The sequence below is a fragment of the Electrona antarctica genome (genome assembly GCF_951216825.1).
Source record: "Electrona antarctica genome assembly, chromosome: 3".
NCBI lineage: Eukaryota > Metazoa > Chordata > Actinopteri > Myctophiformes > Myctophidae > Electrona > Electrona antarctica.
In genome coordinates, this window is record NC_136808.1 from 25,336,346 (window position 1) to 25,352,047 (window position 15,702).

Below are 15,702 nucleotides of genomic sequence, written 5' to 3' on the forward strand. Positions count from 1 at the left end.
GCATTTGAAACAGACTTATAGCATGTCATGTAGACAGCACAATAAGTGCATTGTATGTAGTCATAGCACTTCATAGTATATATGTACAGCATAGTATAGCACATATGTGTAGTTTATATGTATAGTGTCATTATATAGATATGTTCTAGTTATAGTTTATATGTATAGTGTCATTATATAGATATGTTCTAGTCACGGTCTTAGCTTACGCATGTTTCGCGATAAATGCATTTTGTTACATATGTGATGTATTCCCATGCTTTTTGTTCTTGCCTATTGTAAGTCGCTCTGGATTAAGAGCGTCTGCTAAATGCCTAAATTGTAAATTGTAAATTGTATATAGCGCCTTTATCCAAGGCGCTTTACATAGAACCTAGTACCAACCAGCACATCGGGAGCAATTTGGGGTTCAGCCCAAGGACACTTCGACATGTAGACAGGAGGAGCCGGGATTCGAACCGCCGACCCATGGATCATTGGACGACCTGCTCTACCTCTTGAGCCACAGTCGCCCCAAGGGATGAGAGAGTGACGTCAGGACTTCGGTGCCCTATACTGGCAGATGTTTTCCAGGTCCTGCCCCCAGTATCTCACCTTTTACTTTGACATCTCCCTGGTACCTACTGTTCCATCTGCCAAGTTCCTGTGTGTTGTCGAGGACAGTCTGCTGTCCTTCAGGTCACACATTGTGGCGATCACTCGATCCTGTCGGTTTACAATTACACTTTACCACATCTGAAGGATCAGACCCTTCCCTTCCTCACCCAGGGTGGTCTGCCCAGCTCATTTTCCAGGCCTCAGTCATCTCCAGGATTGACTATTTATACTTCCTCCTTATTGGCCTCTCTGGATGTTCACTGAAGCCCCTCCAAATGATCCAGACTTCACCTCAGACTGCCGAGGGCTGCGGGGGCGGACAGAACGGATGTTGTGGGCGTCCATCTTTTTATGCTAATAAATAGCATCAATGCTAGCGAGCTAAACTATAGCCATCCTTGCTCTAGAAAGCACCAATGTTTCCATCTAGACCACCGGATAATCAGCAAAGACCTCCGTACATCGCACGTTTTATCCAAACCACGGAGAGCTCCGCAGATTAGGAGTTATTCAGCTTTTTAGTCAGCCTGTATAATGGAGTGCGGACGGAGGCGAGGTTGTGCAACCCGGTCTAGGATCGCTAAAGAAGGAAAGGCCAAGCCAAAATAATAATGAAAAAATAGAAATCAGCGATCCGGTTTGATATCAATAATAAAGCTTATCTGACGGATCAATCCGCCAGGAGCAGAAGGTAAATACAGTCCCTTATGGCGGAGTGTTCCGTCACAAGCAGTAAAATAACAATTTAGCCGATAGCTATACTGATACCGATTTATGTTTATTTAGTTTTGTTGTTTTTTATTTCCCCCTTTTGTGCCAGAGAAACAAATACATCTTCAATACAAGAAATAAATGTTATTGGTATATTGATCGATAACGGCAAATATCGGCCGATACCGATGTGGTCCCCCCCATTAATATTTTAACCGCACGGTAATCGGAGCGTTGTTCAATCCAGCTCAATCTGAGCCATAATTCCGAGATAAACTGCTAGGTCAACGGCCCCAGCATTGTGTGCGTGCCACCATCTTTGGGAGGGCAAAACACTCCAAGCCAAGCATTGCCTAGCGCCCGGGAGTCCGGCTTTAGGGTAAATATGAGCGAGACGATTGTGAATTAATACAAAGCTCAAAAACATGTTAAAAGCTTTCCTGGTGCCATGGGATTTAATGAAAAAGACGTTAAGTCCTTGGCGTTCAATGAGTTAAGACTGTACTGTGCATATAGTTAGTACTTCACACCACTGCCACCTCCTTCATCATGATTGTCATGAATGTTACCGTCAGCACGAGAACTTACTTTTAGTAAAGCAGGTTGTTGAGATGAATTACAGTGCTCTCTCTTCAGGATAATTAAAATGGAGGTTTTTGATCAACTTGAGGTCTCTGTTCAATATGATAGCTTGAATGAGATACTTTCAGGCAATATTCAGACGAGGGAGAAGGCGTACGTACGTGCCCTGCCAAGCTGCCAATGCCGTGGAGATGAATGCAATCTAAAACTAATAGTCAGTTTGCATAAAATGCTCAGCGCCCAACTCAACGCCTCCTGGGAAATCATTTGAATTTGGTATGGAGACATAATTCACTCAGGAGCCAATTCTTGAGTCTTTTTGGTTCCACTAGCATAGCTCATTGTGGCAAACACAGCACTTTTTCATAAGAATTATGCATTATTTTGTGTTTTAATAAAGAACTCCCACTGTCACATAAAACACCCGGAGTAGAAACACACTACGCCACTTTGCCCGTTGTGTCCGATTATCAAATAGGTCTCGCACACAGTGGCGCAGCAGGCCTGAGTATGGCACGCTGTTCAAAACCGTGACTGACTTCAAATAGCTTGGTGCCTACAGCCTACATCGTCTCTAGACCAGGGGTTCTTATAGCCTGTGGCTCGGGATCCCCCGCAATTTAAGGGCGTTCGAGACCTTTTTAAATACTTAAGAAAAAGAAAGGGGAACAAATTAAATGAAATGAAAAAGGGTCATTACTGCATATAAAGTAATCAACAAACTACTATAAAAACTGGTCAAGCACTGACTAAAATTGTCAAATAATATAAGAAAATGGAATAACACAACTGTGAGCATGTAGATCGGCTATTTTCACAATATTATCTGTGGAACGGAGTCAAACTATTTCAAGTGCTTGTCAGTGTGGGAGGTCGATCGCCAGTTCAAATATGACGTTCATTGTGGTACCGATAAATACATTAAAATATACTACCGGTATATTACTTCCATTGATCCAAGCCGCAACACAATCGATTGATCGTTAAAGCAAAACACCCATGAGAATTTACGGTACACCCAAGAGGCGCCAGTGAATCCATGTTATGTGTCTGGAAATTAAAAGCCACAAGAAGTCAGATGTCTCCTATACACCCAAATGCTGCACAAGGCCCTTGATGGATCATGGTACGTACCGACGACAGTGGTGGGAAAAGTACTCAAATGTTTTACTTAAGTAAAAGTATAAATACTGCAATGTAGATGTACTCTGTTACAAGTAAAAATCCTGTATTCAAAATGTACTCAAGTAAAAGTACAAAACTATTGGCATAAAAATGTACTTAAAGTACATCAATTAGGCTACTCATTGTGCAGAATGTCCCATTTCACAAGTTCAAAGTGTACAAAATCTTGTGAAAATAGCAGATAGCAGAAGCTCATCGCGACGCATTGTGAGCTTGTAGATCGGCTGGAGTGGTAATGGATGGATGGATGATCTCCAAAGTAACTAGTAACTAAAGTTTTCAATTAATTGTAGTGAAGTAAAAGTAAAGATTTTGGCTCTGAGATGTAGTGGAGTAGAAGTACTGGAAATTGGAAATACTCAAGTAAAGTACAAATACCTCAAAATTGTACTTAAGTACAGTACTTAAGTAAAAGTACTTAGTTACTTTCCACCACTGACCGACCATTGCATGCCCCCTGCACTTTGAGAACCAGTCTATAATAGAGACCACTGGAGGAAGAGCATCATGTCACCACTACCCAGGCGGCACCGGCACCGACACACAAAGATCGATGAATTAATCAAGCCATTAAAATATCTCAAGTACAATTAAAGGACATGGTGTTGTGGGAGATGACATGATTTCCCCTGTGACTCAACTGGATCTTTTGACCTCTCCACTCTTATTAAATAAGGATCGCTAATAATACAGATTAACATCAATTACAATTCATGAGAGTTCGTGAACGAATGGACATAGTTTAGAGGACATGGTTGCTACAGTTATAATGAACTTTTGCACATACTGGTCCGTGTGTGCAAATGTTCGAATAGAGAACAGGTGATAGGAGGAGTCAAGTGATGGTAATTCATTTGGATATATGTTATTTCTTGTATTTATTAAAATAAACAAAAATATAATGAACTCAGATTCACTGGCAAAGAAGCTGGAAGGAAATCAAATAGATACTGTAAGTAATTGCAAAACATCTCTTCCATCAAAATGTAGATTGTGTGAGTGGATCTGATGCAATTTCACATGCAGTTAGTCAGCTGTGTAAAATGTAATCTGTTTTAGTGGAAAAATGTAGATTTTAATGATGATTTAATTGTTACCCCCCCCCCCCCCCTTCAAGCAGGAGAAAGAAAGAAAGTTTGAGCTCTTTTGCCACAAAAAGTACAGGTAAAGGTTTTTTTTTCGTGTGGTTCATATACAAGCTCTTGCCACAAACTGGTACAACCAAAAGGTCTCTTAGCTTATTTGCAAGCTTTGCTACAAAATGTACAACCTTAGCTTAGCTCTTAGGTCTCTTAGCTTAAAAAAAACAAACATTAAAGGACCACTTCAACCTATCTTCATATAATAGGTTCTCACTAATAATCATGAAAAAATGGCGCAATTGTTTTCTACTCGGTCTGTGTCTCATAGGAGGGCTGTGGGCAGTTCAGAAACCGTCTTCCGGTGACATCATCGATGGGGAATCCAAGCTAATAGAAACTGCAGGCTTTCTAGTCCTGCAAAGTTGCAATGCGAAAATGGAAGCCATCTTTCTCACGATAATGAAAATCTAAACATTTTTGTAAAATAATCTTGTTTAAAAAACAATCTGCCTAATGATGATGTCACTGGAAGACGGTTTCTAAACTGCCCACAGCCCTCCTATGAGACACAGACTGAGTAGAAAAAAATGGTGCCATTTTATCATGATTATTGGTGAGGACCTATTATATGAAGATAGGTTGAAAAGTGGTGAAGTGGTCCTTTAAGGTGCTAGGACATGGATTAAGTGCAAGGAGTCAGTGCGTGTCAGCTACATAGAGGTGCCAAGTTGTAGAAGTTGATATTTTGAAAAATAAATGTAACTGCACATTACTACACTAATGTGTGAATATGAAGCTTATAGATTGTCACTAGACGTGATGATGTTCTTTTTGACAATCTCACCTCGGGTAAACCCCTTAAATCAGTTCTATCTACATTTGTACATGTTTTGCACTCCGTCAGTCCGTCCTTGTGTCCGTCCGTCCGTCCGTCCGTCTGTCCGTCTGTGTACAGCTAATCTCGTGGCTCCGTTGGCCCGGTCGATGCCAAACTGTGCACACACACTCCCTGGATACTAACGACGAACCTCAGCCCAGAACGGACTGTTATAGCGCCACCATGAGGCCCGGCGCAAATCGCCTATCTGTATTTAAAAGTACCTTTCAAAGTACCTTTAATAATTGACTTCCAATGCATCAATTACATATTATTATGTCATTGATACACCAGAAGTACATTATTGAATGGCACTGAGCTTTTATACAAATTGCAGAAAAATAGATGCAGCAATGCATGCGCCACCACCACCTTTTGCAAAGTTGGCAGATAGCCTACAAGGTTTCTTCCCGACTGCCTCATCATTCGTGTCAGGGATACTGGGTTGAAAAGTGCTTAAATATTCTGTCCTCACCATTATAGTATACGTCAGACCTTGTGCATCAGTCACAGACATGGCAGCATTTCATATTACACAAACCTTTCGCCACCTCTGCCCTTGACAAGGCCGATAAAAGCAGAAGCAGTGGGGCATACCGGGGGCGCTGACAGGCGGACAAATGGACGCTCTTTTTCCTCGCTCTTTGAGCCGCTGCTTTGGACAATCTCTCCTCCTTTCTCCCCTCATCCCTCTTCCTCCACATCCAGCGTGTTGGGGAGAGAAGCAGGCATTCCATCACTCCTGAGGAACACCTGCGGTTCTGTCCGGCTGTTGCCTGTGTGTCCCCTACCCCGGCCTTTTGCTCCCAGAGCCTAATCTCCATCTGGCTTCTTCTGGCCCTGTGCTCCATCCTCCTGGCCCCCACCATGAAGAATCGCCCTGTCAAGCTCATTAAAGTCCCTCTCCAGGAAATTATTTCTCTTCATGTTTTCCACCTAATTTTCTCACCAAACTGCATGCGTCATGCAGCACCGTAGCAGTCCTATTGCTACCAGGCAGACATGGTCCATTCTTACAAATGGACCATTAGTAAGAGACCACAGCAACTGCTCAAGTTTAGGAGTATTTATTGCACAAGTGAGATGTAGATAGGTCTATTGATGAGGAGCCCGAGGAGGGCGAGACTCAGGGTGGGGGCGTATAGTCTCGGGAGCCTGACGACCTGACGACCGATCGGGAGAGGTCGGTCGCCTCGGCTCGGAAGCTGCCCCCTCTCGGGGCTCCTAGGAGAAGGAGGGAGAAATAAGTGTTAGCTGGGCAAGGCTGAGGATGAAGGGGGTTAGTTGGGGAGGAGGGGGAGAATTTTGACAGCACGAAGCAGTATCAAACAGGTGAACTTGATAAGGAGGTAGTGGGTGGTCCCTACTCCTGAACCTGCGTTGAACACAACGTCATGTAAAGTGACACCGTGACATATCAGGAGGACGTTTAGACTCTCCTCCACCACTTAAAACCTATACGCTTATGGGGTCCCGCAGGGCTCTATACTAGGTCAGCTAGCATTTCCATCTACAGTGTAGACTCTACACTGTACAAGTTGTGACACGCTTGTAGATCTGCTATATTCACAACAAGTCAACACAATGTTTGCCCCCGAAAAGAGATGCTATAGGATTCAAGTGGTTAAATCAGATCCAAATACATTTGGAGGTCCCTGATAATAATAATAATAATAATATCTGGGATTTATATAGCGCTTTTCATGACACTCAAAGACGCTTTACATGTGTTGGGGCCAGGGGGGGAACAAGAAAAAGGACAACTTTATTAGAAAAAAAAACAATTATAAGAATAAAACCAATAAAACAGTGCATGTAACAAGTTTTAAAAACACATCAGCTTGGAAATGCGATGTGAACAGGTGGGTTTTTAGTGCAGATTTGAAGGTGGGAAGTGAGGGGGCATCTCTGATGTGTTTGGGGAGAGCGTTCCAGAGGGTAGGGGCGACCACAGAGAAGGCCCTGTCGCCCCAGGTTTTTCGTTTGATCTCAAGGAGGCCGGCGTCGCTGGACCTGAGGGAGCGGGATGGGGCGTGTGGCTTGAGGATGATAGGAGACAAGAACAAATGAAATAAGCAACTACACTTTATAAGCCCAAAGAAACGCAACCAGCAACTACCAATATTCACATGTGATTTTACAGAAAAATAAGCCTGCTTATAATAAGCAGACATATGGCAGCACTGGCTCTGACACAGCACATTGTTGCTATACTATGTACAGAATAACGTTGTCGTTCTTCAGTGTGGATGCTCACATAATAATCTATTATAGTTATCGTGCTCAGTGTGCATGGCGCTTATAGGTCACTTTTTGTTAAATCCTGCTTCAAGAGGAGCATAAGATTTGATCTTCTCTCAATGTAGGTCACAACAATATTTCTCTTCTCTTCTCGTCTTTTCCTCCCCCTTTTCGTTCTCCTATTCTTTTCTTCTCTAATCTACAATCATTTGACACATTTTGTTACTAGTAAAGGCACGCATACTCCAGCTTTTGAGGGGGGCTAGCCCCTATGTCCAGCTTTGAGGGTCTGTGTAAACACAAACATTGAAGACTAAAGTGAGGATGCAAATTGTGATTGGCCGGCGTGATTAGGTGGGAGATGTGCCATTGGTTGAGAATGAGATGATGTATTATAATGATGTATGATGATAAGAGCGCCCCTCACTCACACTGGGTGTGATTTTATGTGATAACCTACTCACCGTGGTGGTTGGAAAACTACATCACTTAAGCCGCACACCTTTTTCTCTCCATCAGGCCGAAGGCATGGGGAGAGAGTATGTTTTGCACTCCATCCATCCGTGTATGCGTGCGTCCATCCGTCTGTGAACAGCTAATCTCCGGCACCGTTAACCCGGCCGATGCCAAATTTTGCACACACACTCCATGGTTGCCAACGATGAACCTCTGCCCCAAATTTTCCAGAACGGCCTGTTATAGCGCCACCAGGAAGCCGACTTTTGTAAAGACACATTCTTTTTATTACTCATCCAGATTCTGTCCAAAAATCCCGCAAATCGTTACACAGTATCTCTATAGTCATGTGTTCAAGATGGATCTGTCCGATATTTCATATTCCATCCTAATTGGCTAACATTGGCTTTCAAGTTTGCAGGATTGGCCCGTTTTGAACAAAAAGCCTCGAATCTCGAATCATGAACGCAGCGTGCAATTTACGTGAAATCGTTCACGGACTTTCCTACTAGGCTGAGGAATATATCCGACCCTTTTGACATTGGCCTGTGGATTTTTGAAAAACACATTTTTGGAACAAAATGCCTCAAATCATCCAATTGCCATCAAAGGCGTAAGAACACATGGCACCCTTTTCACATTGGCCTATTATAGCGCTACTAGAAGGCCACAACCTGCAACCTGACCTGGTGGAGACCTGTGCCCCGAGCTCGTAGCGCTATGAGCTTGTAGATCTGCTATTTTTCAATAGCTAAAGTATAACATAATGCTTAAAACACCAAATTGTCAAATATTACGTAAGAAAGAGGAACACGCCGAACACATTGTGAAAATTCCCGATCTACAAGCTCTACAACGTCTCTCAGTGTGAGGCCTTGTGAGCTTTTAGTTCGGCTATTTACACAATATCTGTGGAACCGAGTCAAACTAAAATGTATTGCTCCAATTAGTAGATGCACGATATAATCGGCAGAATATCCTCTGTATATTAATATCGGAATCGGTCAGAATCGGTATCGGCAGATATGACCCTGAAAATAATCGGATATAGGGGGGGGGGACCCTTGCATTAGGCCACCGACCTCCATACTGTAACTCAGTGACTGTTACCAGCATTGTTGTTTTTGGCCACAAATTTTGGTTTTAGTTTTAGTCATAGGGCCCTATTAAGCAAGACGAAAAACCCATGCGGTAATACAGATTTCGCCCTCGCTCTGCGCCTTTTCGTATTATGGAAGCCGTGGTGAGCGCTCACTCATATGGAATACCACGTTCCTGCATAATTTAGCATTGGGGGAGTGTCCATATGTTAATTATTTTCGCTTTGCGCTATTTGCTATTAAGCCCCTTGACCTAAAAACACTCAGCGCATACCGACTCCGCCTGGGTCTGACCACGTCTTAAAAGCAAAAAGCACTGTTTGATTTTACACTTGAGCGGCTCGGGAGTGCTGCTGGAGTGTTGCCATGTCTGTTTGCTGTTTATTATAAGCGGCTTCTTTTTCTGCAAAGTTGCTTGTAAATATTGGTAGCTGTGGTTGCTTTTCTTGTTTCTAAAGTGCTTATTTGGGCTTTTCTCCTAATGTTGTTTAAACCAGTGATCCTCACACAGCGACATTCCCATGTCAAGGACCCCCAGATGAATGCATTTGCCCAACTAAGCCAGTGACCCCCATGACAGATTTGTGTTTTTAAATGTTTCAATAACATTTTTCAAAAATATTCTTATTGTCACTTTTTTCAAAGATTACTTTTGAAAATAGCAGATCTACCAGCTCACAATGCATCACATTCATTCATTAAAACAATGAACTCTGACTGCAGGGGGATATATATTTATAATGATCATTATAACAATGTGCAAGAAAATATGTAAACTTTATATTTGTGGACAATCAAAATATGCTGGAAATTTTAATGTGGTGTCATTAAAGGAATCTTGATATGGCAGACTCACTATCTAGAAAATAAAAACATGGCACTTCATTTAAAATAGGTTGTAGACCCCTGTTATATGCGATTCTTTTGGGAGTATGTTTATAGACCTATTTACTTGTTTCTATGAGACATGGCAACAGCGAGCTTTCTGGCTTTCTCGTTGAGATTATAAAGGGTCATATATCGCTCATTTCTAAACCTTTTTTAAAAATTAAAACATCTCCATAATCACTGGGAAGTTTGCTTTCATACGCTGTATCACACCCGACTCAATTCTTCTTCAATAAAATGCTACGAGCGAAGACCATAACATTGGGGCCGCAGCAATACGCATGGCGCACGTATGGCATTTCAACTCATTCCTTCGTCGTGACTCGAATGAAATAAAATAAAATAAACGTTATTTTACTGGTGTTTTTCAATAGAAACAAATAAAGAGCGTGTGTGCAACAGTCAGTGCATATACGTGCATGCACTATAGGCTATATTTCCTCCTTGTCGGGATGGTGAGCTGAGCTCTTCACAGCCCGTTTGTCTTTCATATTATTCTTATAATATTTGATATTATAAACACTCATGGTTCTCTCATTTCTCAGCCGTTTTTTAAAATGTAAAAATCCCCACATTCCTTAGGAATCTTGCTTTCATTCGCTGTATGGTATATGGTTCTATTTTTATCGAATTAAACAATATCAAACGAACTTGTATGTTCGGGGGTTAGACGATTCTGGGAACATTACGCATGGATTGCCAATTTGCCAGCCAATGCTGCGTATCTACTCGCAGTTCCATTCCGATCTGAAAGGTATAGGTAGGTGCCATTTCAAAGGCTTAGTTATTCATTTATGAATCAAATGAACTAGAATAAAGATTTTTACAGCTGTTTTTCATGCTTAGAACAGAAACAAATTAAGTGATGATGTGCGTATATCTCCCTCCCTTAGCATATGGCTGCGCCGCTGTAATGACTTTCCAATGAACACTGCAAGTTACTTAACAAAATAGAGACATAGGCCTACAAGCTATGCACATCATGGCTGTGACAGCTTGTGGATCTGTTCTTTTGAGGCATAAAGGTGACAGCATGCAGTGCAATAGGAATAATTAACCCAAATGTGACAAAGTCATGTCATGTCTATGGTGCCAGTCTGCAGAAATGTAATACCACTTGCCGAAAAGGGCGCATTCCATGAGGACATCAGCTGGTGTCGTAAAGAGAATAGTACGGACATGTTCATTGGGTAAGCCTCAAAACTCCCTGAAACACTCCCATGACTAATTCAAGGCCGTTTTGCTCACACCACGGGGTGTCGAAAGCGCTTCTTACCTGGCCCATAATTGTAATATGACATTGCACACGCCCCCACGTCTTAAAAACTGTAAAATTATATGTAATTAGATTCCACTTGCTTAATAGGGCCCAGAGTCTCTTCAATAGTTTTCATTTAGTTTCAGTCACATTTTACTAGTCACCACCTGGAATGTTGTAGTGTTAGTCTAGTTTTAGTAAACTAAATCTACAGTTGATTTAGTCGACTAAAATTTATTTTGGTGGGCCTTGATGCCGACGTAATGGCTCATTTTACACTGCGCTGCGAGCTTGTAGATCGGCTATTTTCAGCATGCAACCAAGTGTAAAATGGATCTCTTGTAGGCTACACTCTTGTCCACTAGTCCCTTCCTAACATTTTAGTCTAGTTTCTATCTGTTGACGAAATTGTCAATACATTTAGCTTAGTTTTAGTCATAATAGCTTAGCTTTCATTTCGTTTCCATTTAGTTTTGTCTTAGTTTTAGTCGACAACATCAACACTGGTTACCAGTCGTTTAGCTGGGAACCCCATGGAACCCCCTCCTCAAGGACGTGCATCCTCACTTTGAGAACCACTTCTCTTTTACCCTCGTGGTCAATTTCATACGCATTATTCTAATCTCAACCAACTTCACCAAATTAGGTGATAAGTGAAATGTATTCGCAAAGAAGTCGACAGCAGATGACATCAGAGTTTCAGTGTTACCAAAATAAATGTGGCATAAATAGAACCATCTCATCTGCTTATGATCTGAATGAAATTGCATATATTTTCTCCTCAAACATAATGAGGACGGTCCATCCACCCACAAGGCAATTTGATAGATGCTGTGTGCATGGGTCTTACCTCTACATATTGTATGTGTGCGCGTGTGTGTGCAAAAACAACTAAAAACTGAAAAGCTTGAAGCAAACCGATGATCACTGGAATGTTTGTTGACCAAAGCTCACCCCAACAACCCTCCAATTTCAGCTCCATCATGTGTTGAGGCTCGACGAGTCCCGCCGCGATGACACTATCACTCCCAAGGAGGAAAAGCAATTTGTGTTTGGAGCTCAGCAAACCCACATGCAATTTGATGAGAGGAAGATTTCTGAGAGTGCGGGCGCATGACCGAGTCATCTCCTTCTTTCTCAAATTGAAGGTATGACATTTCAGAGATTCACTACCGAGAAGATAGTCTCTCTCTCTCTCTCTCTCTCTCTCTCTCTCTCTCTTTTGCTCTCTCTTCCTCTGTATCCTCTCTTTCTCACTCTCTCCCTTCCTCTCCCCGTCTCCCCCTGTCAACCCCCTCTCTCAATCTCTCATCATGACGCCCTCGCCCCCCCGTCCCCCTTCTCTCTCTCATTCTCGTATCATGATTCCCGCGCCTTCCCTCTCTGCCCTCCTCTCCTAGTCCTCTCCTGCTTCTTTTCATCCGTCAGTTTCTGTCATGACTAATGGATGCCGAAAGGAATTCTTTCGGGTTGCGGCGGGAGAAAAACGGAGAGAACAAAAAAGAAAAAAAAACACTGCGAGACATACACCTCATCTCTCACCTCTCTAATACCTACTACAGTAATTCAACATACGTCGCTCTGGTAGATCATCTCTATACCCGTTCAAATCTTTCAGTGTTCATTTAACTCATTTAGGACTGAGACCATATACAAATGTCTTCTAAATCATGACAGTTTTCTGAAAAACCTGTTTCTATATCAGTGGTGCTCAAACTATTTCATGTCAAGAACCATAAAAAAATATATATTAATATTATATTAATTGGCCACTGACCCATCTGAAAATATGTTGTTCAATTAAGGGACCCCCCCCCCCCCCCAGAAGCAAAGATTAGAGTTTAAAACGTTTTCTGTGAAAGAATATATATTCAAAGATTTTCGTCACATTTTCACAAATAGCAGATCTACAAGCTTATAGTGCGGCACTCGGTGCCACGCTATGAGCTTGTAGATCTGCTATTTTTCAACAGCAAAAGTTTAAAATAATGGTTAAAACAGTGTGTACAGAGTGTACAGACGGAAACCAAATAGTGTCTGTAAGAGAGAGAGAGACACATACAGTCTGAACGTCTTCCTGAGTAAGTAGGCATACATTTGATTTGATCATGTTGTGTGCAAAGGAGTGTATAGGCCTATAGTTGCGGGTATGTAACTCTTGAGAGTCACATGGAACAAAATGGACCCTGATTTGTTGTAGCACCAGGGCCCTCGGAGGAATTGATTCGGCACTGGGTCCTTTTTGAGGGGCGCTAACCCTTCCTATATGTTTGTTTTTAGTTCAATGTTTGTTTTAAAAACGCCATTGACAATGAAGAAAATTGAAGAAATGTTACGTCATCTTGTCCCTAACACTATTAAATCCCATTAACAATATAAAGAGAATTTAATGTTTGTTTTCCCATTTGTTTTAGATCATCATTACATCACCTAATCATAGCATGATAAGAGCACCCCTCACTTCACACAGGTGTTTTTGAGTGGTGCAAACCACTCCAACAACTGGCTTTGTACCCGTGTACCCGTGTTTGTACCAAAAAAACGAGCATGGTTGCTATGGTTAGCAACCAAAAAAACGAGCATGGTTGCTATGGTTAGTATGTGACGTCACTGACATCACATACTGAGTTGCAATTTACAATTTACAATTTAGGCGTTTAGCAGACGCTCTTAATCCAGAGCGATTTACAGTAAGGAAGAACAAAAAACATCATGAATCATATTTATATGCTAATAACCTAACAGTGGAATATCTATATAATGAATGCATGCTATTGTATACTATACTATACTATACTATACTATACTATAATATAATATATAGTGCTATTATGTCTACATAAAATGCAATCTAAGTTACATGTTTTGAGCCTAGTGTACAGGCTATTTTCTCTACAAACATTCTATTTTAATTCTAATAATCTAACATCAAAACTATCCCCAGCTAAAGTAGTTAATATGACAATCATTTCAACAACTTTAACAATTGTATACTTTGACTATATTAAAAAATAACAGATAGTCAGCTTGTACTTTTGAAAAATCATGCAAATTTGTGCAAATCTTTGAATGATATATTATATTTTTAAAGCGAACCTTTTTTCGTTAAGGTTTATTTTTGGCTTTACGCCTTTATTATTATGGAAAGAAAAGCAGTCTGACAGGAAATGGGGAGAGTGAGGGGGAGTGACACACAGCAACGGCCGTCAGGATCTGGAGTGGAACCCGTGACACATTGTCAGGCTACATCGTAGCAGAGTACTGCCCGGATCCAGCGATCCTGGTCAGAGCCATTTGTCTTAACTAAAAACTCACACCCAGTTATTATTTCTGTGTCCCTTTTATGCCCACATATGGAGTTGTTTGTCAGGCATGCCCACATTTGGGCATCTATGCAGAGATGTCAGAACAACATTGTGATGTCAGAACAGGACAGCTCCATATATGGAGATATAAGGGCGATCAGGTCCAGAGCCCGGGCCGAGGCTTTTGCCAGCCAACTTGTTTTCCAGGCACTGCACTCCCTGTGGTGGTGTGGAACGCGTGTGTCGAGTTTGAAGTCGGTGGGGCGAACGGTTCTCGAAGGATTACAGACGTACACACATACACATACGTATGTACTTAGGTACGTACATACACAGAGACTTGGTGCATTTATAGATAGTTATGACTCTGAGAGTATACACATGGAACAAAATAATGGACCCATTATTTTGTTCCATGTGTGTACTCTCAGAGTTGGGACCTTACAGAGATGCATTATTTATAAGCCTATTGGCACGAAAAAAGTTTTACATGAAAACACATAACATAACGCGAGCTGAAAACGTTTTCCATATTAGTCCATATTAATAATGAGCTCGTCGCAGCCCCAGTCCTCGTAGCTGCCGTCGGGGAGGTACCGGCGGAGGATGATGGGGATCTTCCCCCTCTTCAGCTCCTTCATGGCGATCTGCAGCGGGTCCGTCTCGCCCTCCAGCTCCACCATGACGGGCGCGCACATGGCTATCTGGAGGGCGCGCGTGCCCAGCACCCGGGCCCTCTCGTACTTGGTCATGTACTTGGTGGTGATCCTCTTCTGGTTGGCCCCACCGCCGCCGCCATGCCCATGGCCGCCCCCAACGCGGCCGCCGCCGCCTTCCCCCGTCGGCAGGGTCTGCACGCCGTGCTCCTGGAGGTCCAGTTCGTCCTCTGCGTTCTCCAGGTCATCCAGCCCCTCCATGCTCTCGTCCTCGACGTCGTCAAAGTCGCCGTCGTCGAAGTTCATGTCCTCGTTGTCCGACATTTTGAGATGGTTGAAAATGTATATGTTGTTCTAATTGATTCGGGTTATAACGGCTGGTGTAGTTATTGAACGGGAAAACGATAGAGAGAGAGTGAGAGCAAAGAATGATGGATCGACAGAAGCTGGATGTCTAATATAAGGCTGACCGAGCTGTGATCTGTCAGACAACAACGACACCAGCTGTTGCCGCACAACACCGATTTGTGCAGGCTTGTGCTGGTAGCGCCCGCTAGTGTGCAGTGGTTCGCAGACTTAAAGGTGGTTGCACACTGGACGCGTTTTTCGGAAAACCGACGGGGAAACAAAAAATCACACCCGTGTGAACTGAGTGGTGCAACTACACATTTATTGTTATAGTTACTGTACATTAGAACCAGGAAAGCATCTGTGTCATACGTCACATACTAACCATAGCAACCATGCTCGTTTTTTTGTTGCTA

At 42.4% G+C, this 15,702-nt stretch overlaps 1 protein-coding gene across 1 annotated transcript; it reads right to left on the bottom strand.

Annotated features, from left to right (window-relative positions):
• Window positions 1–14,815: 14,815 nt before the first annotated feature.
• Window positions 14,816–15,262, bottom strand: LOC306919714 (DNA-directed RNA polymerases I, II, and III subunit RPABC2-like; the record flags this gene model as incomplete). Its single annotated transcript, XM_079496268.1, has 1 exon — window positions 14,816–15,262. One exon carries the CDS (start codon window positions 15,260–15,262, stop codon window positions 14,816–14,818), a length of 447 nt encoding a protein of 148 aa, XP_079352394.1.
• Between the last annotated feature and the right edge of the window lie 440 nt (window positions 15,263–15,702).